Source organism: Oxyura jamaicensis, chromosome 3, assembly GCF_011077185.1.
Source record: "Oxyura jamaicensis isolate SHBP4307 breed ruddy duck chromosome 3, BPBGC_Ojam_1.0, whole genome shotgun sequence".
NCBI lineage: Eukaryota > Metazoa > Chordata > Aves > Anseriformes > Anatidae > Oxyura > Oxyura jamaicensis.
In genome coordinates, this window is record NC_048895.1 from 36,330,408 (window position 1) to 36,354,979 (window position 24,572).

General features: G+C 38.4%; 1 protein-coding gene across 4 annotated transcripts in view; it reads right to left on the reverse strand.

The window, feature by feature from the left end:
* The window catches only part of KIF26B (kinesin family member 26B), a 295,042-nt gene that overhangs the window by 169,874 nt on the left and 100,596 nt on the right, over positions 1-24,572 (reverse strand). For all 4 annotated transcript variants that reach the window (XM_035322070.1, XM_035322073.1, XM_035322071.1 and 1 more), the window contains one exon: positions 5,402-5,568. In XM_035322070.1, coding sequence (XP_035177961.1) covers positions 5,402-5,568 — 167 coding nt within the window. The remainder of the gene's footprint in view (positions 1-5,401; positions 5,569-24,572) is intronic.

The window sequence follows — 24,572 nt, forward strand, 5'->3', positions numbered from 1 at the left end:
TAAGCCGATTGCTTTTCACATGCATGCAAAAATCAGTGAGGCATGAGATTCAAGGTTCAGGGGTCCTCTGGATTCCTAGGTCAAAGTTAGCACAACAGCTTTATCAAGAGGATCCCACAGAAAGTGTACCAGTATTTAAAAAATTATAATAATTAAAAACTAAAAATAAAAAGCATTTTCATGATTGGAAGGGAAATCGGAGCATGTTGAGTAGGACGTTCACAATAACCCTTTCCAGGACTGCACTGCCTTACCTCCTCCCACAACTGCCAAACCACACAGGGATGGGGAATGAGTGTCAAAAGGGTCACCAGCAGTTTTCCAAGAAAGGAGATAACTGTAACTAGATCTTATCCCATGCTGAATAGCTACATGTCAGTTACACAAAGCTAAGTATTTCTATACTCATTTCTGCTCAAAATTAGAAATATTTCAAAAATCTGGATATTTCTGCATTTGCTTTGAAAAACACATAGATGACTTGCTGCACGTACAGGAGGAGCATTGTATGGCCCTGCCTAGTGTTTTAAGATCTACAAAGACATGGAAGATGATCCCTGGAACAGATTTTTTCAGGTTATGCTCAAGATTATCTATATTCCCATTAGGCTTAATTAAACCAAATACAACTATATCAGATTTCAGAGGGTGGTGGGCTTTTGTTCAGGATACACTGTTACACTTTGTGACCAGCAACAGAAAACAACTTTCAAACCTACCATTATCTCCTGCTTTTTTAATTTTTTAATAATAAAAATATATATATTTTTAAAACCCTTTTTGAGGTCCAAAGAGAGACAGGCTTTTACAGTTCTCCTTTGCCATGAAGTACTAGAGGTTTTTCTTCTCCCAGAAAGCAAGCTTATTGTGACACGGCAAACAAGGAATAATACCAACATGACAAGAACCTGTGAGTGTTGTAAGGATAACTGAGAGGCTTTGGTCCAGTTTTGACTTTTAGTTCCTGTGATATCATTCTTCAAGAGACTATTGAGACTCCACAGCTTGTATCACTACTGAATAATTCAATTCATAAAGCCAGATTTATTCATGGAGTAGCCAGGTCAAAGCTGAAGTCAATGATGCAGCAGCTTTCCCCATGTAGAAATGAGCAGAGATAGTAACAGGGTTTAGTATAACATCCCTTGTCCTGCTAGAGCTTCACAGAGACACTGTGAAGACCAGCAAAAGAAAGTCCTTCCCTTGGTTCTGTGCCAGCAGTAGCACAGGCTTTTTCTTCTCCCTTAGCTGGTGGTGACACACTCCTACACTATGCTTGGAGGACACAAGGCCAAAAGATGCAGTGCTTCTCATGACAAAGATCCAAAGTTTATGTAAAGAATCTTAACATTATTTCACGTTCACTAAATCAATTGTTTTTATCACGAATACAGTACTTATAAGAAGCAAGATGATGCTGAATTAGCTTGGACTGGAGGGTATCTGAAGCTAAAATGAATGATAAACCCTAACAGGAAGGCAAATTTGGTGCCTGTATTAGAAATGCTATCATTTCAATTCAGTTTCTATGTCAGAATTACTGTCAGAAATTCATTATTCATACCTGTATCATCTAATATTCATAAGCTTGCCAGCACAGCTCTTTGGACAATTTTCATTGTTTGTTCCTTTAAAACAGTCACATACAATCCCATGGGAATTCTACATGTAAGTTTTCTTGCGGCAACATCCTGACAAATGACAATTCACAGAAGTTGCAACCCTTTTAATTGGTTGGGAAATCTGTCAGCTATAGATCATGAAACATGACAGTTAAGTATTGAGGTAACTGATAAATTTGCTGGCTTTTCAAAAGATTGAGAGTCGCTGTGGCCTTCAGAAACTTCTCCATGACTCATTGCCATCTATAGGCCAGTCAGTGAGTATCACTATTGGACCAGCAGTGCCTGAGAACAAAAACAAAAACAAACAAAAAACTCTAAGCTCCTAGTTCTTAGTCTGTTCCACTCCTGATGCTTCTCAAGTAATTACAACCAAAAGTTCCCATGGATGCCTCGACATTTCCTTCATACTATAGCATCCTAGTTATTTTTCTTTTCATGATGATGGATGACTTTTACATCTGAAGCTCATCTGAAGATCACTTTGCTTGTTAGGGAACACGGCGAAATACTGTGCTACATGATTCAAATTTCAAAAGAATATTTTCCATTCCTCTACTTCCAACCTCAGCTTCATATTAGCAAATTTCCCTGCACAATAATTTCTTACTGATCATCTATCTAATCATGACATCACATATATGTTCAAAAAAAACAGGTATCTGTTTAAAAATAAATAAATAAATAAATAAAAAACACTCAGAAGTTTAACGACTGCCTTCTGCTTTTTAAACACATACAACATGCAGGTTCTTACTTCATATCCCAACTGCACAAAAATGCAAAAAGACACATAAGATGCAAAACAGAAATTAACGGAAGGTCCACACTTTCTAAGCAAATTGTGGACTTTCTTGTTAAAATGTCAAGCATCAAATGATTGAATTTGATTTTCTGCTTGAACTATCAGCAGATGATACAATTTGAAGTCTAAAACTAAACTGACTTACACAACTGACATTAATCTAGTGTAATATTCCAAACTAAAGTAGTCACTGTCATATTCCCAATTACAGTTTTTGGACTTCAGCAAAGCTTTTGACATGGTTTCCCATAGGATCCTACTGGACAAACTGTCCAGCATACAGCTAAACAAAAACATCATACGATGGGTGAGCAATTGACTGACGGGCAGGGCTCAAAGGGTTGTGGTAAATGGGGCCACATCTGGCTGGCGGATGGTCACTAGTGGGGTCCCTCAAGGCTCCATTTTAAGGCCAGTCCTCTTCAATGTTTTTATAAACAATTTGGACGTAGGACTAGAAGATGTTTTGAGCAAATTTGCCAATGACACCAAACTTGGAGGAGTTGTGGACTCAGAAGAGGGTGGAAAGGCCTTGCAGAGGGATCTGGACTGGTTGGAGAGCTGGGAAATCACCAACCGCATGAAGCTTAACAAAAGCAAGTGCCAGATCCTGCACATGGGACGGGGCAACCCTGGCTATATGTACAGACTGAGCGATGAGATGCTGGAGAGCAGCCCCGCAGAGAGGGATCTGGGGGTCGTGGTTGACAGCAGGTTGAATATGAGCCAGCAGTGTGCCCTGACAGCCAGGAGGGCCAACCGTATCCTGGGGTGCATCAAGCACAGCATTGCTAGTCGGTCAAGGGAAGTGATTGCCCTGCTCTACTCTGCACTGGTGCAGCCTCACCTCAAGTACTGTGTGTAGTTCTGGGCACCACAGTATAAAAAGGACATGAAACTGTTGGAGAGTGTCCAGAGGAGGGCTACGAAGATGGTGAAGGGCCTGGAGGGGATGACATATGAGGAGCGGCTGAGGTCACTGGGCCTGTTCAGCCTAGAGAAGAGGAGGCTGAGGGGGTCCTCATCACAGTCTACAACTTCCTCACGAGGGGGAGTGGAGAGGCAGATGACCTATTCTTCATTATCACCAGTGATAGGACACGCAGGAACAGTGTTAAGTTGAGGCAGGGGAAGTTTAGGCTGGACATCAGGAAGAGGTTCTTCACCGAGAGGGTGGTTGCACACTGGAACAGGCTCCCCAGTGAAGTGGTCACTACACCAAGCCAGTCTGAATTTAAGAAGCAATTGGACTGTGCACTTAGTCACATGGTCTAAGCTTTTGGGCAGACCTGTGCAGTGCCAGGAGTTGGACTTGATGATCCTTACGGGGCCCTTCCAACTCAGGATATTCTATGATTCTATGAATTTAAAAATAAACAGCCTAAACATGGGGTCTCTCTGCTGGGCCAAGGACATCCAAGTATTCACATCATCAACTAGAAACCAAGAGTACTACTTAAAATGCTGGGACTTAATCTTGGGATTTTGAATAAACTTAATTAGTTTCCTGCACTTCAGCAGTGTATATTAAGAGAAAATGAATTCTATCAGCATAAAAGTGCAACAATGAAAAGCAAATGAGTTAAGCAATCTTCATAAATCAATTCATGTTAAATATGTGCTAATCCCAATACGTTCAGCAATTTTAATTTAAACTGCCTGCAGTTTAACAGAAAAGGGCAGCAAATCAAGACCACTGTCCTCATTCACATTTGCTATTGCAGTGTCACATCTGTAAAGAAAAAAGGCAGAGATGTCCCAAACAGTGTTCACTGACTCCTCTAAAATACCACTTTTAATCCTCTTACATGATTCATTTATTGTGTGACACTGGTTGAACATATGCAGTCCTCATGTGAGGAAAAATAGGAAAATCTTCATTCCAGATTTACAGTCTTCAAAGATCAGCAACTTTATAAGTTTTCCATTTTCCTTTATAATGAAACAGAATCATGTGGAATTACTAATAGTTGGCTCACTAAAGGGTAAGAAGCTAATCTGAGTATGCCTGAGGCATTTACTCAAAAGTTCACTCAATGTTTCAGATATCTCACTAGATTGGATTGGAAGTGATGTGAAAATAGCTTATTCTCTTGTTGTTTCATTGCTTCCACAACTCTTTCCAAGTCAATCTTCTAATTACTGAAGAACATTAAAAGACGAAGATTATTTCAACTTCTTTAGTTACGTCAGGACTCAAGCAGGCTAAAAAGATTGTTCTGTAGAGAGCATATTTCTGCACAGAAAAATGTTTCCATTGTCAATAGTGAATATTTCACTTATCAGGTGGTATGCCCATGTAACAAACCATTTTTACTAACAAATAAATAGAGATAACAATAAGATGAAGCTTTCATCAGATTTTTGAAAACTTCGTTGAAATCACTGGCTCAGTGATCAACAGAAAGGGTGTTCTGAGGCTGAGTATAGACAATCAGGTCAATTCAACAGCACAACATGGACAGAAACTGAAATCAGAAACATAAATTCAGTCTGGAGATATAAATCTTAATAATTTGCCTAGATGTAAATAAAATTCACCAACCCTGAAGGTCACCTGCAAAGACAACTATCCAACTCCAGTTAATAATACAACTGATTGCCTATCTCAAAAAAATTACTTGGATGGGCCCTTCTCACTCAGGGTACCCTCTATAAAAGTCACACTAGATCAGGTGTTATTCTACAAATACAATCACATTTTATCCCAAATCAAGAATTTAAGTGTTATTTTACAGAGTTTATAGATTTTAAAAGCATCATCTCCATCTTAGGGACAAATGTACACAGGTGCATCAAACAGCATTTTCATGGTAATTCGGTAGGTTTGTGATGAGCTTTATCTATAGCATGTCTCTTGTCATGTGTCCATTAGTCAGTCAGCCCCATGTCTTCACTACAAAATCATCTCCTATGAAAGAAATTGTTTCCAGAGAAGTAAACAGAGAAGTAAAATCTGAGAAGTCTTTCTTACCTGGCAAAAAATGATGCTGCCACCGAAGTGCCTGTGGATACGTCAGTAGCAACATATGTGCTCTGGGAGGCGGGGAAGCTGTACAAGGAGGGTTTATCTGCATTGTAGCGGTTCAGTGCTGCTTCAGTCAGGCCCTCTCGACTAGTCTCTGTCATAAGCTGAGATATCTAAAGACAGAAAAAAAAGCAGTGAGAGTCATCAGCTTAAAACTCACTTGCTGACCCCTCCTAATCCAGAAGTGCCTCTGGGTTGCAGATGAAGAGAGGCATTTCATTCACTACATCTTTGCAGGTTTATGAACAAGGTTATTGCTTCTGTCATGCTAATCTACAGTACTTTGGCTCAGACCTAACCTTGTTTGCATTAGAACTAATGGGATAAGTTCATCCCATCATTAGAAATGTCAATAATGTCAATGGCTTTCCATCCATATAGAAAAGAAAGGGTAAACCAAAATCCTTGCTGGATTTCTCCTTATGGTACAAAAGAGACAGCTTAGAAACATGTAAGATACTTACATTTTACTTCAGAAAAAAAAAAATAATAATAATAATGTTTACCTTTGTAAAATAACACAGCACTAGTGTATTAAATAGTTTTGTTGACCTTTCTTCAGAAAGGCCAATGCAAAAGCATAGGAAGGAGTCCCTTGGGATCCTAGACTATTTATCATCTCTCTGGAAAATTGGGATCATTACCACTCACTTTCATTAGCTTTCTTAAAAGGTTTTAAACACTCCATGATTTCATTCTTCTGATGGCCCATTTGGCATTTTCTTTGTTAGGAAGCCCCATCTCAGTCCTTCTTTGGGAAAAACAGATAATGCTAGCAACCTTCCAAAGCATAGCTTCCTTCTCCCTGCAAAACCCTGCAAAAAGTTTGCTAAACTCATGTGTTCTATTTCAGTTCTCATGCCTTTCCTTATCATCACAGTAAGGTAGTGATACCAGCACAATAGTAATAGGATATATTTGTGAGGTAGATCAAGAAAAGTACTTGAGATCATCCTGTAGTTAACTCTTTCTAGTTAGGTTTGCTTTATTTCAGCTGTTAAACATTTCAGTCATTAAATGTGAAGTTGAAGAATTTGCATTTAGACAGGGAAACAGCATGCAACATGGTTAACATTCTTTCATTCTGCAGATTATTCCATAGGCATTGACCAACCACCAATCCACCTTTGCTTCTTGTATAGAAAAGTGTTACCTGTTCTGCTACATCTAAGAACACAGTCTAAGAATTTAACCCTATTGTACTTATTCTGAGGGCAATTAACTGTAATACTTACAGAAGCACTAAATTAAGCCAGTGTGTTAGATGAGGAACCAGGAAAGTTGCTGAGAGCACCCCAATCATGTTACTTGCGCACTGAGCCTTTCTGATTTAGTGATTCACTATAATGAATGAGCACTGGTCTCAGAAGGCTGAAATCCTGGACCTAAATCATCTCATACTACTTAGTGTTAAAACTCAGGAATTTAGGCTAGCTGCCAGTACCTCCCTGTGTTTCCAGCATACAGGCAACCAGACATCTGCTTTTCAATGTGCTGCTAACCTACACATGTCCACTTGGGGCATCCAATACACTTGAATTCACTAAACAATAATTTCCTGAAGTTTTCCATAATTTTTGTTAACTCAGATCTTTACATTTGCCATGAATTGGCAAACTGGCACAAGATTCTGCCTTATCACTTCAAATTACCTTGAAACCAATTTCATCATCTGCCACAATGACCACTGCTAAGCAGTCAGATTTAAAAAGTTCTTCCTTCAGAGCAGAATACACACACAAACTTAATTCTTTCTTAGTCCATCCACTTCATATGGGTGAAATCAGGGATGGACCACGGTGCTGGAACTAGATGATCTTTAAAGGTCCCTTCCAACCCATACCATTCTGTGCTTTTGTGATCATTATTCAGTTGTCAGTGCTGACAGGGAAGTGGGAAGTGAAGCTCAGTTCTGTAGGAACCTGATAGTAGTTAAGCCAATGAGTTGACTTATCTCAACAGAAGTCTCAATTGCATTCATAACTTCCCTTCATAACTTCCCCATTTACTGCCAAATAAGGATTTGCTGCTCCAAATATGAATTTCCACATCCACTGAAGCATCATGGACATAAAAGGAGTAACTAAATGGTTTCTACAATTATGAAGAATTTTATGTGAGCCATACGCATATTGACAAATGCTATTAACGAGAACAGGACAGAGCAAACAAGAAATAGTTTCATACAGATTGTGCATATTTCCTGAAAGGTATTACACTCAGGCTTCCTCAAAAGCTGATGTTTGGTTTATGAACTTTTGAATATTTAGCTCAAATCAAATACTCTCTTACCAAAGAGACATGAGATTATTTTAAAAAGATACAAATATATACCACTCCTCCTCACATACGCATTCAAACAGAAATAGGTATTAGCCAAAAAAAGGAACACAAATAGGGATGAAGATCTTGAAAAAGTATGACCTAAGTACTGGATTTTTTATTAAAACTGCAGAGGAACTAAGTAAGAAACTGTAAATAATCAAACATATTTACAAATTCTTTATTTGTGGAGCACCATATTATCCATAGGACAAAGAGAGAAAAGACATGTTATGCTCATTTTAAGAAAAACATACACTTATGGACTAAAGCAGAATGAGGTTGCTTCTATGATTTTTCAGTAGTACTGCTATTGTTATCATGCTATACTAATACAACATAAATACTATGAGGATGGTAAAGTTGCTCAAACTGCAAGCTGTGAAACATCTGCACGGCACTGACCACCGGAGCCTGTTGAAAAGGCAGCAGCAATTCCTTGCAGCTCTTCTTCCTACTCAATAACATAAGCTTGCTTTGTTGCAGAAAGCAGGAAGCTACTATTGACATTGATAATGATGCATTATCTGTGAAAAGCTGCATTCCAGTGTAAACAGCCATGTCAGAAAGCCCTCCCAGGGCTGCCCTGGATGGAAATGCATAACAGGGCACATTGGGCTTGTAACATACCCTTTTGCTCCTGAGGGTCCAGCATCACTGCTTGGTTTCTTTACTTGTGCTGGCACGCTTCCTGGGCAAAAATCCATTTCCCAGCATGAGCTCTCTCAGAATTAAACTCCCAAATGTATATACTGCCTGTTTGCCTCAGCAGGAACACTTCTTAGCTGACAGTGTATTGCAAGGATACCAAAAAGGGAAGACACGTTATTTTGCTTAGCACAAGGTATAGACAGATTAAGACAAAATAAGAACTGGCTTAAATCACAGTCCAGAATCTCCTAAACTAGAAATGGTTTCCAGTTTTAGCACTTGCTTCCTTTGTCTGCCAAAGTGGGGTTTTTGCAACAGTGAAATGTCTCCAGAAGAAATGAAACCTGAAATATTTCCCCAAATTTAAAAGGTTCTACTGTTCCTCATCCAGGAAGTTTTCAACACCACTTCATGCTATAGAGGTCAAAACACACAGAAGTATTTTGTGATACAGCAACACCCAGCCTCAAACAGAACATCAGGTTTTGCTTGAAGGAGCTTCTCAAGTCACTATGTTCTATCTTTTCCTTACATCAAGGCAAGAACTGGAGAACAAACTAGAACATGACAATTAATTATGGAATTGTCCCTTTGGACAGCCAGCCAGAGGAGATGAAGGGCAAAATGCTATTCCAAATCCTAGGCCAGGCTGGGAGCCTTTTTTTATGTCCAGTATGTCTTATGCTGCAGAAATTTCAACACCAGGGTCAATCCACAGGCTAAGCACCTCCCCTGGCACCAGCATACATGCCTACAATATTTGACTAATAAATCCTCATTTATTCTCAGAGTTCAATACATGTACATAAAGTAGTGGACAGAAATAAGCCCAGAAAATTCATATAGAAGTGTTCTGAAACTATAACTAGTTCTACTGTATTTCTTTCTTTTGCTTCATAGGCCAGGGAACATAGAAATAATTTAAACTGTTGTACCAAACTGAAGAGTGGGCTTTGGAAGTATCATACCATCCCATTTGCCTTGCCCTCCAGTCACAGTACCAGATAATCCCTTTCTACTCTTACATTCCTCACTTAAGTTCACGTATATCAAACATGAGTAAAATGAAATAAATTAAAAATTTAGAAAATCTTTTTTTAATAATAAAAAAAAAAATCCCCATCCTAGTTCAAAAGACACAGCTGAAAATGATGGTTTGAACTTGAGCTTCTGCGGGAAGGAGAGGGACACAACAGAATAATGTAAATTATGTTTGCCTAGCAAGTACACTTCACATAAATTTGCCTCTTTGGTGTCACTGCTCTCTCACTAGATACAGTTTCTGGAATTAATGGAAAAAGCAGCACAGATTCTTGTCTCTCTTTCCCTTCTTTTCTGTTAGTACCCACATACCATATACATAAGGTTTAAGATAGGTTAATAGGATATATTTCGAGAAATTCCTTTATTGAATTGTTGGCAGCACATCAGTGCATGGATAAGCAACAAAAAGACAAAGCATGAAACAACGCAACCTTTCATGCCTCAATAAAAACCTTTAAAGTGCATATGGAACAAGACAGATGTCCCTCCCCAGGCCCCATTTTTCTCCTGTCTCATAAAAGTGAGGCACCCATTAACCTCTTCTTTCACTGCTTTCTGACAGCGTACAGCAAGAGCTGGAGATAAGTCATGATTTAAATTCTCTACTTCATAGGAAAAAGATTGCTCTGCAGTTAAACCACAGGTGTCAACCAGCCTAGATTCTCTTCCTGTTCCAATTAAAGTGTCGTTCTGTGAATAAGACTTGCCATCTGCAATACGAGGTTAATTATATTTACATAAGGGCATTTTACAGCCAAGCTCATTCGTGTTTCTAAAGCTCCTAACTAAGCAGTTCAACTGGAAGTACTGTAGAAATGGAAGTTAACATTTATGAAAAATGCGATACATTCTTTGCTCTGGAGGACATGATGCACACAGGAACATCCCTGAAATCTAGTAAACTTGACTGATGAATGAACTAGATGCACAGAAGTGTATGAAATATATCCATGTCTGGAGCCAAATTCAAGATAAAAATCTGTGTCTAAAGTCACTATAAAGCAATCTTCAGTGTCCAAAGATTCTAACCTGAAGAGAGAAGGTCACTAGCAAGAAGAAAATGATAGTAGAAAGCTCTCTTTCATATACGTGCAGACTCATAAATGACTTATTTGGCAATCCACTCTTGACTCAGAGCAGCACTGAATTTTCCGCCCAATAAATAGTGAAGAAATAACTTCCTGACTTGTTTTACACAGCAAATGTCTACATTTACCAAGAAACACGTTCTTGTGAAAGGTTCCCTCTAAAAGATGAGTTCATGATGGAAGCTCTAAAGGATTCCTCTCCCAAAGCTTTCACATACCAAAAACATCATAAATTTGTATATATCTGCTTAGACTACAAGTTTAGCAGCTTAATTTCAAGTTTTCCATTGCGCACAATCAGGTGTTCTGGCTCTTCTAAAATGTTCATCTTTTACCTTCTGTCCAACTCCTTTTGGCTCATCAGAGTTTACTCTCAGTCATAACAAGATAAAGTTATTCTTCCTGTTTGGCTCAAAGAGCCCAGTTTCTGGTCCATGGGAGTGATGAAACAGACAATGAGAGAGGTATCTCACAGTGAATCATTTGCTTACAAGCAAAATCAAGTAAATGCAGAAGAGCATCTCTCAACAAGAGAATGTATAGATGATGTAAGATAATGTAGAGAAAGCAGTAGGTCCTCTTCCTACAATTTGGCTCCTTTATTTGAGCCCCTCTGGAAACACTGACTTCATCCCCTTTGTTGAACATGCAAGTTCTGCATTAAGTTCTGTGCATTACCAAAAAAGTGCAGAAAAAAATGATCTAAGGTAGTATTCAAAGGAAAAAGGTAACAGCTAGGATCCACTGTGCTCAGCACCACAAAGAAATAGAAATGTGGGTAATTTGACACTTAATATTTCATTTTTGTTATTTAAGTGTTTGTTGGGATAAATTGCAATGTGAAAATAGAAAAGGGAAGTTTCAGAGTCAGTTTCAACTATCACTGTTAAACAGATTCAAATACAGTGAGGTAAACTGGGTAGAGTGTTTACTGAAACTAAAGTGGGGTTTTGAGGGTGGAAGGGTAGAAGGACAGAGGAATCTGTTGCCGCCTACAAAACTTGCAGATTAATTTTAACACATCCTTCACAGGGCAAAAATGAACAATAACATCATTGAATCAGAGCAACTTGAAAGTGGTAGGGATTTGCAGAGGCAGTCATCTTAAACATACCACAGAGAATGAAGGACACACACTGTGTCTGCCACAAATCACTCATTACAGCAATGGTGATATTTCAGGAAATATTAAGCATAAAACCCACCTGTAGAAGAAATAATTTTTGAATGGTAACCAGCTCCCACAGCTAAGGGCACTCATAGCATCTTGCCATTTGATTATGACCTTTTTCTCTCACAGCAGAATATTAAGGTGCTATAGCTTGAGATCACTGCAACTGCTGACACAGAGACCAAGCAAGCAATTGTTGATAGTCCTTTCCTATCGAAAGGATGTGTTCCGTGAGGAAAAGACTGGAAAAGGCCATGCACAACTGCTGCATTCAGGCTCTTTCTTAGAGTCTGTGATGCAAACACTCCAAATACTGCTACCAAAGGCAACTATTCATCACAAAAACTGAAACTCAAAGGGAGGGTCCTCAGGCATGCTTTCCTCCTGCTTTATTCAAATTTCCACACATAATCTGAAATATTGATTTAGCAGAAGAGGCTACTGTAGGTGGTACTGACTTTGTATTGAAACATAAAACAACACATCCTTAGAAAGAGTAAGGTTTGTCAAAGGGGGAATCACTGGGATGGCAAGGCTAATTATGCTTTACTTCTAACAAGGAAGAGTCAGACTGTATTTAGCATAAACTATTCTTACTTAAACATTACTTAGTTACCATGACAGCACCTAACACTTAATTGCAGTCTCTAGCTTCCTGCTGTCCAAAAGAGAGATGACCTTTGACTGTTGCAGCCACATCCCATGTCCCTCTATAAACAAGATAGCTATTTAACACGGATCTAACACTCCTCAGCAAAGACAAAATCCCAATTTGTGCAGACGTGTACATCCTCCCATCAAAAGTGCCATGATACAGTTAATTCTGTCTCACACCCAAGAGCCCATACAATTAAATGACATATTTTACAGCAAATCACTGAATGTCTTAAGATCAGCTACTTAGAAGCTGATCCAACAGCAGGTCAGACAATAATGTTGGATTTTTCTCTGCTGTAAGACATTTTCCTCTGATTCCTCTTCATAAGAGTTCTGTCTTATGAAACAGTATTTTTATTTTTTTATGCTCTATTTTTCCATAGTAAATAATGACAGCATTTGCTCAACTATCCAGTATTCTCCCTTCCTTTCACCCACCCACTCAGTGCACATTCTTGCCCTAGCTTTTGAACTGAAAAGCACAGCAAAGCAAAGCAATCAAAAAAAATCAAAACCATAAATAGCAACAGTACTGCCTGAAAACCTGTGAGTTACTTCTTGAGTATGCACATTCTTCAAAACAATACCTAGTAAGAGCTGCATTTTTTTTTCTGGCAACTAATAAAGCTTTATTATAAAACAGGAAATTTGCTCTATTAAGCCTGTGACAATGGTTCATTTGCTTGATCAGTAAATTCCCATATAGACCATAACTTGGTAAAGTTGATGCACATTCCCAAGCAACCCCCGCCACTGAGGCATGAGGGATATAGACTGCTGGATCCAGCTTAGCAATGAATACACTTTTCTCAGTTTGCCAGTACCCTCCTAAACTAAGCAATCCATGTGGGGAATAGCTAGTACTCAATTTACATCAGAATGAATTGGTATATTGGGTCTGAAAGAACATTGGGCCTGAAAGAATATTGGCCAAGCTTGCTTCTACCTCTGTCCTTTGACACTGATGTAAATACAGATGTAAATACTGATGTAAATTGGGCAACAAGACAAACAAAAAGAAAAGGAATATTAAAGGAGGGGAAATTACATGACCTGAAGTGTTCAGGACAGCAAACGTCTACCTACAGCAAACATATCCCTGTATACAATTTGGAGATTCCAGGCTGCAGTGCTCCTTTAGCTCAAGTCACCTGACCTACTAATTTTATTTATTGTCTACTACTTCATTATCAATCTATCTTCTGAACAGTAAGGTCCCTACCTCGTAACAGAACAGCTTTCATAACCCACCTTTCCATTCAGGATCATACCAGCCTCTCCTGCCCTTCCCAAGGAAGCCACAGGCAGGAGAGCTGCCCCAGGGCACAGGTCTGCTCACCCTCCATGCTCCAGAGAAGCAGACTCCCCGTGGACAGGGCTGCGAGCTGTCCCTTATGAGGAAAGCAGTAGAGCACTCTCAGCTAGACCCACATACCCCTCTCATTCCTGAAGCTCCACCAGCCAGGTCTCTACGGACAGAACAGCAGTGCAGGTTTCATAGCTGGCATATCCCCCACACTTACTCTGCAAATGAAACATAGCAGCAGCAGCTAGCAAAGAGGTTCTGGCCTCAATTTTGGGTCCCCAGGCATTTCAACAATGAAATAAAATAAAATAATAAAAATAATACTCTGCAACTACACAATAAATCTGCTTTCTTTCTCATCAAGGAAACAATAACAACGTGGCAATCTGTGGGAAAGCTGAGGCTGCCCCCACCTTTCGGAATTTATTTTAAGTCTACTTCATTAAAGTTGTTGGTTCTCTTAATTACCTGTGTATCCTCCTGCTGCATCATAAAGCTGCGCAGCTGGAAATTAATTGGATTTTTTTTTCTACTATCACTTCTATGTCCTATCAGATTTTTACCCTATTACAAAGGGAAGTCTCTTACAAGGGAAAAGGACTTTCTTTTGTGTGGCTCATTTAAAGTTGAGTGCATACATTCAGATTCAGTGATCATACTGTAAACCCTTGCTGCATCAGCTACCTTTTAAGACTTCAATGGTCAGGCTAATTGTGCTAAAATAAGTAGGGCAGAAGAGTGTGTGTGGACCATGAAAGGCAGTCACACCTGACTTCTGTCTGTCTGCGCACATGGAGCAGCATCCAAATGAAGAGAGGGCATTCTTGAAGCTGAGGCAGAAGTCTTTCAAGTTCACTGTGTGCAGGAGCAATACATTTGTCATAAATACAAACTTTCATTTCTCTGATCAGCTACTATCCTGCCAGCAATGTCAAGGCATTATAAGAAGTTCAAATCTTGCTGTGGCTGCTTCCCTATCACAAACAGCAATCTGTAAGCCATTGACCTTTCACTGTCAGTTGACAAGAGCAGCTCTAGAAGCTACCAGAGTGTGTCAGCATGAGGGCTTATCTTAAATGGCATTATTGACCCAGAAAGCAACTTCTTTCTATAGCTAGCAAGAGAGTAAGCAATAAAAAACACCATTACTTTTTCCACACATAGGTGTGTGAACTAGATCATTAGTCTTTATTTAAAAGACATATGATCAAGTTCTACCATTAAAATGTGGGGAGAAAACCACTTCATTTTCAGTACAAAAAAAAAAAAAAAAAAAAAAGACAGGCGTAGAGATTTGCATAGTGAATACCGCATAAAAATGTATCATAACACAAATTTGGCCAACACACACAATCACCACAAGATCTCACCTTCTGGGGGGATAAGACCAGTACATGTCTGACATGTATCTCTTATCCAGCTTCTCTTGGAAGGTTGTGTGGGTTTGACCCTCAGAAATCCAGCAAATGTCTTGAATCTGTTCAGAGGTTGGCATCATTCCACCATTCCACCAACTTCCCCATTACACAGAAACTACAGAAAAGTTGACATCTGTAAACTGCAGCCAAAGGTATAACTATAGCAGTACTGGCAGATACCACAGTGGTAGAGATCGTCTGTGTGTTAGCTAATACAACTATCCATAAAGTACCTTACAAAGGAAGGAACTAGAGGACTTGATTGGACAATGCTCTCAGACATATGATCTGATTTTTTTTAATGGTTCTTTGGGGACCCAGGAGTTGGACTCAATGATCCTTGTGGGGCACTTCCAACTCAGGATATTCTATGACCTGAGGCATGAGCATGTGCACAAACACAAAATAAATTATCTTCTCAGCTGTTATATTTTTTCTCTCTTTTTTTTTTCTTTTTTTCTAATTTTTCCAGATTAAATGAATTTTGGGTAGTAGTTTTCAAAGCAGTTAATGATTTAGGAGTACAATTCCTGTGTATTCTTAAGTCCCAGTAGAGGTTATTTGATGCAAGTCAAACTGACCCAAGTGAAAGCTAGAGCACTAAAAGGCATTTTACCTTATCCCAGCAGCAGTGGTATTATCCCTAAATGAAAGCAGATCAATTTCAGCTGGGACTTCTCACAAAATCATTTTGGGAAGTGCATCACAAAGACTCAAACCTTTCCAGGTGGACACCTACCTCCGTAAGTTTGTAGAAACTTCAGCCCAGGATGGTGAATGAAGCAAGTTTCTGACTGTTTAAGGGCTGTTTGCAGTCAAGTACTGCTTACAGTCAAGTTTGCAGTCAAGTGCTGCTTACTGGCTTCATTTAGAAGCCAGTAAGCAGTTGGACCAAGCAATACAGAAGCCTAGGAAGTTTAAGTTGAGAGAGAACGGGAAATCCTCCTATACTCATCAAATATTCTAAGTTGGAAGATTTATTCTGTCATATCTTCTTCCATATGCTTTCTTAAATCATCTTTACATAGAATTACATTTATAAAAACTGATTAAATAAAAGTTAACCTCTGACACCAATGATTATTAATACTACTCATGAAGCTTTCTCTTTTCCTTCTGCTAAGAAATATTAACCACTCATCATCTGAAAGGACTCTAAGGAGAATCTTGTATATTGTGATTCGTCCATTAGTGAAATAAAACTTAAAATGAATATTGGAATGCTTAGTTAAATTCACATCTTTCAGGACAGGTCTAAGGCTCCAAGTGCTCCCAATTACTCTGAAAGCTCCAGTGAAACCTGCAGGCAGCAAAAAAATAAAAAATAATAATAAAAAAAAAACTTTATAAAAAGAAATACTGTGTTGAAATCTTGCTGTCTGATCATTAAGTTGACATGTCCCTTCTCAGCATTTCAGTTTAGCTTAACAGATACTGCAGCATATCTTCCAGTGTATTACCTGTACTTAAGTAAGATTTCTCCTCTTAAAAAGAGAAATTTACTCACAATGAAATTAGTGTCACTGAAGTTGCACGTCAGGTGACCCATTCAATGCATCATTTGTAATGCTGTCCAGGGAGCCAGTTTGCTGTCCGAATTCCTGGCATTGTGTTAAAAGATTATGATGGCTCAGGCACAGAAGATTTTGTACTACATCATAACAGCTATCCGCATGTACACTCTTAGCCTGTTGCAAGTACAAGGTGATTTGATTTATCTTAGTAGCTTTTATAGACCTAAGTGAAAGAAACAAATTCAAATCATCTTGAATTTGCTGTAAGCTAAGACCATGCATTCACATTTACCTGGTATTAGTAAACTTGCTGAGAACTTATCAAGCTGATTATGCGTCAGAGTCCTAAGAGGAGATCAGAATAATATTATAGTGGCATCAGGATGAAACTGTATTGATGGTGATGCTGTGACATCCAGTTTTCATTCAAAATAAATTGTCACATTCTGATGCAGCCTTAGATAGCTAAAATAGGAACCGTTATGCAAAGCTGAATGCAGAGCTGCTCAAAAGTTATACCCTATGTTCAGAAGGGTTCCATGGGGTGAAACGTAAACACAGAGAATTGGCTATTACTTAGTTCAAAAATCCATGGAAGATGTGCAGAAGTGGAAACAAGAGAAGCACCAACAGTGTGCTGCTGCAAGAGAGGCACTTTTAGGGGGCTGAATTCTAGCTGGAAAAGGCTCAGAGCTAAGCCTTGCACTTGCCTAGGAAACATTTGTATTTCCTTCCCCAAAGCAGAGATGTTGATACAATCTTCAGAAGCAAACAGCATATCCTTTCAGTGCAAATACCTTGCGAGACCATGATCCCAGACAACCTCTCAAGTCAAAAAGCATAACAATAGTGTTCTTCTTTCCCCACAGGGAAACAGCATTTAGCTTCAACTTCCATGCTGAAAACTCCCCCTTTTGGGTGCATTACACAAACCATGCACTAGTCTACCATCTCACAGTGTAAGTCATGCTTAATTGCACTGCCCTTTGGCTTCGTGTAGCTTCCTCACCCTTTCCTGTCCCTAATATTAATAGTCCCTTGCAGGTGCTGCTTCTTTCATGGTACCAATGCAGAGCTGTAGCAATAGCTAATTTCACAGTTATCAGTGCTAATGGGACCTGCTGTGAAATTGTCTCATTTCCGAAGGAGTCAGTACGCAGTTGCTAAAAGAGAAAAAAAGAAGCCATTCATCAGCGAGAGTGACCTGTCTATAAATTTAACAAGGTTGGTCTTTCTAATCTCTGTCACAATACCTGCACACCTGTCTTACTTTCATGTTAATAATAAAAATGTCCTGCTGGGGTTTTAAAATTATTTTATGACAGCAGCAACCATCAGTTTTAACAGCAATACATGAAAAGAATTCAAAAGGTGCCAGAAGAGCCTTCAAACAAAACCACTAGCCGGACAGAAAGAGCTCCTTCCTGGCCCCAAAGGTGAATGCCTTAAGGCACAGGTTTGATTGCCTTATTACCTTGGTTTGCATAGCTACAGCTGTTATTAGCAGTCATAAAAATCGTTCAACTGTGTTTGACTTGGAGGCCTCTTCCTGCAGTGAATTCTATAGACTTGACTAGGTGCTGAGTTATGCTATATTCTCCTCTGTTTGCTCTAGATTTACTGCCATCTCAGCTAATGAAAGCAAGAAGAGAAGGAGCACATCCTCAACTGAACACCAAATTAAGCCCTGTCGGGGTGTGCTGCAAACCGCTAGGGACTGGGCAGCTCTGTTCTGGCCCTTTTCAGAGGCTCAGCAAAGAGGTCAACCTGCAAGCTTCAGGCTATGCACTTACTATGATACTCCACTGAATTAAATAAATATTTCCTATACAACACCAAACATTCTCAGCTTTCTATGTATACTCCTAGTTCACTTCTGTTTTCCAAGCTAATTGTGATTTTGCATCCAGTCATTGCACACAACTTCTATCATGTTTTCAAGCACATTTGTTTCGGTTGGCCATTTTCAATTTGCGGATCTTTTTCTTGTCGGGATCCAAGTTGAGTGTGGTTTTCCAGGAGCTAGCTGAACATCACATTAGTTGAAGCTGGCCAAACATTTAATTCAAATGCATGCAATGATTTTTCCCCAGTACAAGTAATCTGCATTTTGGTCTGCAGGAACCATCATAATCCATCTTCACTATGACAGCTTTACAGTAAGAAAATCACACTTGCACTTTTCCCTTTAGGTCCCTTGTACACTGAGTACTTCAAGCATGCTGACTATCCATTCCCAGCTGGAATTCAGTGCACACTCACTTGCAGACTGTTTAATTAATACCATTCCCCATCTCTCCTGACCAGCTAAATAACATCAGATGAAGAACAAAATTTTCTCCTCGACATTGATTTAAGATGCTTCTTCTATTTAGGCAACACAACTCCTTTACTTCCCTAAGATGGCATTTAAAAAATCAGCGACCAATGTGAAAGATAAAGACTACAGACATTTTCCAACTTGAACAGTTCTGAAAAGTGAATAATAGAGGGATAAGGGGCACTGGCTCGAGTCTGGCTGTGCTCTACAGCACTTTCTGAAAAGGCAGGAAGGAAAACAGTTGAACATTCACAACCTGAAGCACTCATAGTGAGCATTCCTGAAAGAGGATATTCTTTCAAATTCAGACAGTATAACCGATAATGAGAACTTTGGATGGGCAAATAATAACCATGGAATTCATAAATAATATTTTCTCTTTAAACAGAACTCAACCCAGAAATAGACTCCATACAGCCTAAATGATCAATGCGGTATCAACCATTTCCTATATAGAAGAAGGGCTGTAAAAGACAAATGACAGTCATATACAAAGTCTTACACATCTTCCCACCTAATGCGCTTAACTTTGGAAGGCAGTGCTCACAGCAAATACTGCTAATTATTTACTCTTTTATTCATATGCATTCTTTATGTATATTTTCACAGCTGAAGTAACTCACAGCACATAGACAACATGTTCTTCCAGTTCCTGCTACAAATTATTACCTGTCTCTGTAGTACCTTAATCTCAGATAGACACGTACTTTGTGAAATATCTAAAACCCTTGTGATTCTTCTTGTGATTTCTGCCTCATTGTAAGCATATTATTTCCTTTTCCTACTCTTTACCATTAACATCTGCTAATGCTCATTGTTGCTCTTTCACATACCCTGGTCACTTTTTCTGTTGGCAGCCTAAGAGACAGGAGAGGACAAGAACAACAACAACAACAAAAAACAACAATGCACATTTGGAAAACTTAATAATAAAAGTCCAGAAGATTAACAGATTAACTTTTTTTTTTTTTTTTTTTTTTTTACACAGTAGCAATTAATATCTACTTTCTTCTACAGAGCAGACAGACAAAAAGTCACAGACCCAAGGAGTTTACACAATAACCTAAACTGACAAAACACACTCCGCTATGATCTAAAAATAAATAGCGATTAAAATTAGTGCAGGAACAGTTGGTTGATATTTTTTATAAGCCACCACCAAGATTACATTAACTGGCCCACTGGGAATAAAACAGATTTACAATAGATTTAATTAAATGCATCTAATGAAGTCCAAGTATAACAACAACAAACAGGCTCATCATCTGAAATATAGCAAACCATTCTGAACTGTAATAAATGTCTCATGTTTATCTTCAATTTTCATTTTGGCTTTCAGCACCCCACAGAGAATTTTTATTTGCTCGTGAAATGTTTTGGATTTTTCCCCTTCAACTTGTTTACTCAATTTGTAACATAGAAGTTTCAGAAGTTAGTTTTAAACCAGTTTTTGAAAGGAAGTCTTTATTTTAATTAAATTTTAATCGAGCATCATGAACTGATTTTCTGCTCTACAGTGACGTGCCAAAAGAAGGATTGCTGACTAGAGGTCAGTGGGAGTGCAGTGATGTAATCTATATAAATGAGAAAAAAAAGTCTCCTGTCTCTTTGCAATGTATACTGTAGACATTTGCTAAGTCATTTACACTAGGACAAAGGGAACATAACATGGGTATGAACGAGCTCCAAACAGTAGAGGACCATTCTATATCCAGGATAATGATAATAACTTAAAAACACACCACTCCTGAAATATTTCTCTAGAACTGCTACTTAAGAAGTATTCTTGGGAGGGGCTGAAACACTCCCCATTCATTTCCTTTCCAAACATTTCCTTTTTAAAAAAAAAAAAAAAAAATCAATGCTGATTTTTTTTTTTTTTTAACGTTAGCAGAATGGCATATGATTACTAAAAGCGAGAGTTATGATTGCTGGTCTGTCACCAGAGAACTAGACTTGATTTCACATTGATTTTAGATCAGAACCTATCCTGAAGTTTCTCAGCAGTTTCCTTTGGAAAAGAGGAAAGGAGTCTTTCTAAGAGGAAATGAAGAGGAATAAAAAGATACATTTGCGTGTGTACAAGCAAAAATACACGTGTACAAAAATTAGGAAACCAAAACATGGATGCCCAAAACATCAGAAGTGGAATCAATATAAATATGCACTAAAACCAAAAATTCAGGAGGTTCTAGACTAATTCTCCAATACTTCCCACCACTAAGTTGCTCTGCTCATAACAGCTACTGAAGCTGTACAAAATGGAGGCAGCATAGCCCTTTGACCAACCCGGAGGGTTAGATTTGAAATATCCCATTCCTGTGTAGCATCCCCTACTGACTAGTTTCAATGCATAGTGTCCAGTCCTACGGAAGAATTAGATGGTTATGAAAGTGTATGAAAAAAAGTCTACAGTTTCAAAGCTTGACTTTTCAGCATAAGAGCATTATGGAACATTCCCTAGGAGCAAACAGAACATTGTATGAGGGTGACAGGGTTGTAGCTTGCTGGAGCTTTTACTAGGAATTAAGGAATAAACAACTGCTTTTATAAGGAATTAAATAAACAACAGGGGAGATATATCCTGGACTCAGAAGCTTGTTGGAAGAATTATTTTCAATAATGCTAAAATCTAAAAACTTCAGGGGTCAATTTAAAACTTCCATAATCTTGATCTTCCCAAGAGCACATTTTCAAGTGAATCCCTCTAAAAGAAAGCTAGTTTCCAATCTTTTTTTCTTTTTATTTTTTTTTCCCAGAAAGCACAGTAGCAACTTGTTGTAAATGCTAAAGTGTATGAAATCTGTGCAGTTGATAAAAATTCCAGCTCAAGTTGTATTTGAAGATTAAAAGAAATCAACATCAGTTCCGTTAAACTGACTTTTGGCCAGTCTCCTCTAAAATTTTCCAAGTTGCTGTGAACCTTTATAATTTCTCCATTTTATAGTCCACTCTGATACTGATTCTTCCAGGAAGCCACAAATTTAACTTTCACAAATAAAATCACAAGGTGACCCTTATTGTCCAGAGCACAAATAACAAGAAAAGGTTATTTTCTCAACATTTCATAAACTGCATGGCACTCATCTCAGGCACACCCTTCCACTTTCCTGTAAATGGTTTTTTTAACATATAAAGCATGGGACAATAAACTTTGTTTCATTCAAATCTATTGCCAAGGTTTAGTTTTGATGTACAAAGTATTTTGAGTCCTTTTACAGGAATGGACTTTAAAGTCTGCAAAATGTTATACAGTTACTGCTCTGGATCTTTCAGTCAGATTTATATTAGGTATTCCCCCAGTAGAATTTAATTTTTCCCCCATTCCACGTCAGTACAACATTGAAAATGTCCAGGGAGCAAATTCTCTATCTACATAAGCACAAACCATGCTCTTGCTCTAGTGGAGCTGTGGCTATTGATAGGCATTGGCTTTCTGTGGTACCACCTGTGGATTCTCCAAGAAACTACAGAGGCATTTCTACTTAAATGTAATCAAATCAGGCACAATACTAGCAGCAATAGCATATAGGCATTACACAAAAACATTTTTCCCCTTGCAGATGATATAAAAATGTCTAGCAGATAAAATGGGAAACTAAAGAGCAATCAGTTATTTTACATTATTCCTGTTAAGCAACTAATAGGTACCCTCCTCCTCTCTCACACAAATGGAAACCAAGCCATAATAAGCCTCCACTGCCATGCTTTAAGCCACCTATACTGGAGCACATATGAGGAATAAGGTCCTATACTATTCATCAAAGATTAGTATCACAGATATCACAAAATGTCTAGAGCCTCCTTGCACTGCCAACTGTTCCCGTTTCAGAGACGAAGGATTGAGGAGGCAGAAAGAGGAGGAAAATGCTCATAATATCTGATTAAAATCATTGAACAGTGAATGGAAGAGGAAACAAAGAAACCCACATCACTCAGCCTGTAAAATCTCATAACCTGCATAACCCCTCTCTCACGTTCCTTTCCAGGAATCCTGGTCTTGCTCTTTCTATCATCAGGTGTCTGCATGTCACCTCCTTTTGTGTAAGTAGGAATAAATCTTGTTGAGATGATCTCTGGCAGTGTTTAAAGAGATCTTTGCAAAGAGGCTGAAGTAGAGGACAACAGGAGATAATCAGCTTCCACGGCTAAAGTTTGGCTAAATGGCACTTCCATGAATTCAGGATTACACAGGTGAAGACCCTTGTGATGGCTGACTAGGGCAGAGAATCACAAAGCTGGTAATACAAAAACTGATTATTTTTTTCCTCCAAAGCACTCATTTAGAAAATCAAAATTAAAATAAATAAATAAATAAAAGCTTTAGGACACTCTGATACTCTCATGATTCATCAAGAACGCCTGGTGGTCAAGAGCCCTTAGCTGTGCTGTTCTTGTAAGTCACATGAACAGTAGCTGGTTATATTATCTGCTGATCAGGACAAATGATAGTACGTCTGGTTTTGATCAAAACAAACAAACAAAAAAATCAGAAATCTTCCACAAGCTTGCAAAGTCAGCATCAGTTCAACCTGCCTAACATTGCAAGATTCTTCGTGGTGCATTACATAGAAGCTGATCCAAACATAGACAAAGCTTTCTGAGCACACTTGCCCTGTCAGTTCTGTGATCGCTGCCATGATATACCTTCATGGTACAGTTGAGAATCATGTCTCGTACATTTTTTTACCTCCTGCACATTGGCAGTGAACTTTGCACAAAGCCTTCAAGGATGAGAGAAACTGATCAATTAAGAATTTGTATCTCACTGCTATAGATTTTCTTCTGATGTGTTCTGTACAATTTCTTTAATAACACTTGAATTAATTTTCCGTCTTCTATATTGCACTGCAATTGAGAAAATATGCAAGAATAAAACAGAGGTGATGGCGCTCATGGTTTGGGTTTAAAACAAGTAACACTGCCTACCTCCAGTGGCCTTAAATTTGTCAGGATTGAAGGAAAAATAAAACCTCACAATTTTCCTTCTTGACACTGGTTACATCTTTATAAACTCCTGCAAAGATGGAAGACCTGAATACATCCTCCTACAAAAGTTACAGTAACTAACAGTCTCTTCTTGTTCTTTTAATGGCATTATATTGCCCTCTGATGCAATGAAAACATCATCTTCAATAGCCCTTCCCCAAAATTTAGCATCACTACAGGCAACTGTACATTCTGATCTGACCTAAAGTATCTGAGGCAAGAAAAAGAAACAGCAATTATATTATGAAAATAAATCATTTACTGGGAATCTTTCCTTTCTCTAACACTTGAGGAAATAAATTAGTGACAAAAATCTTAGTCTCAAACTGGCTTATATTTATTTATTAGCTATATCTTTCTTATAGGGAATAAAATATCACTCTACATGCTTTAAAAATGAAATATTTTTCAAAACTCAGCCTAAACACTTTTTTTTTTTTTAATAGCCTTGACTTTCTTGAAAAGTAATAGTGCAGTAAAAGGTATAAGGGAATTGCAGAATTCACATCACAGGAATGCATTACAATTATGCAGTGAGACTCTGAACCGTACTCGCTGTAGATCAATTCAGCCACAATGAAAGTAGAGAAGCAGAAGTGACATCATCAAGGGTAGTTCTAACCTTTAATTCTTTTTG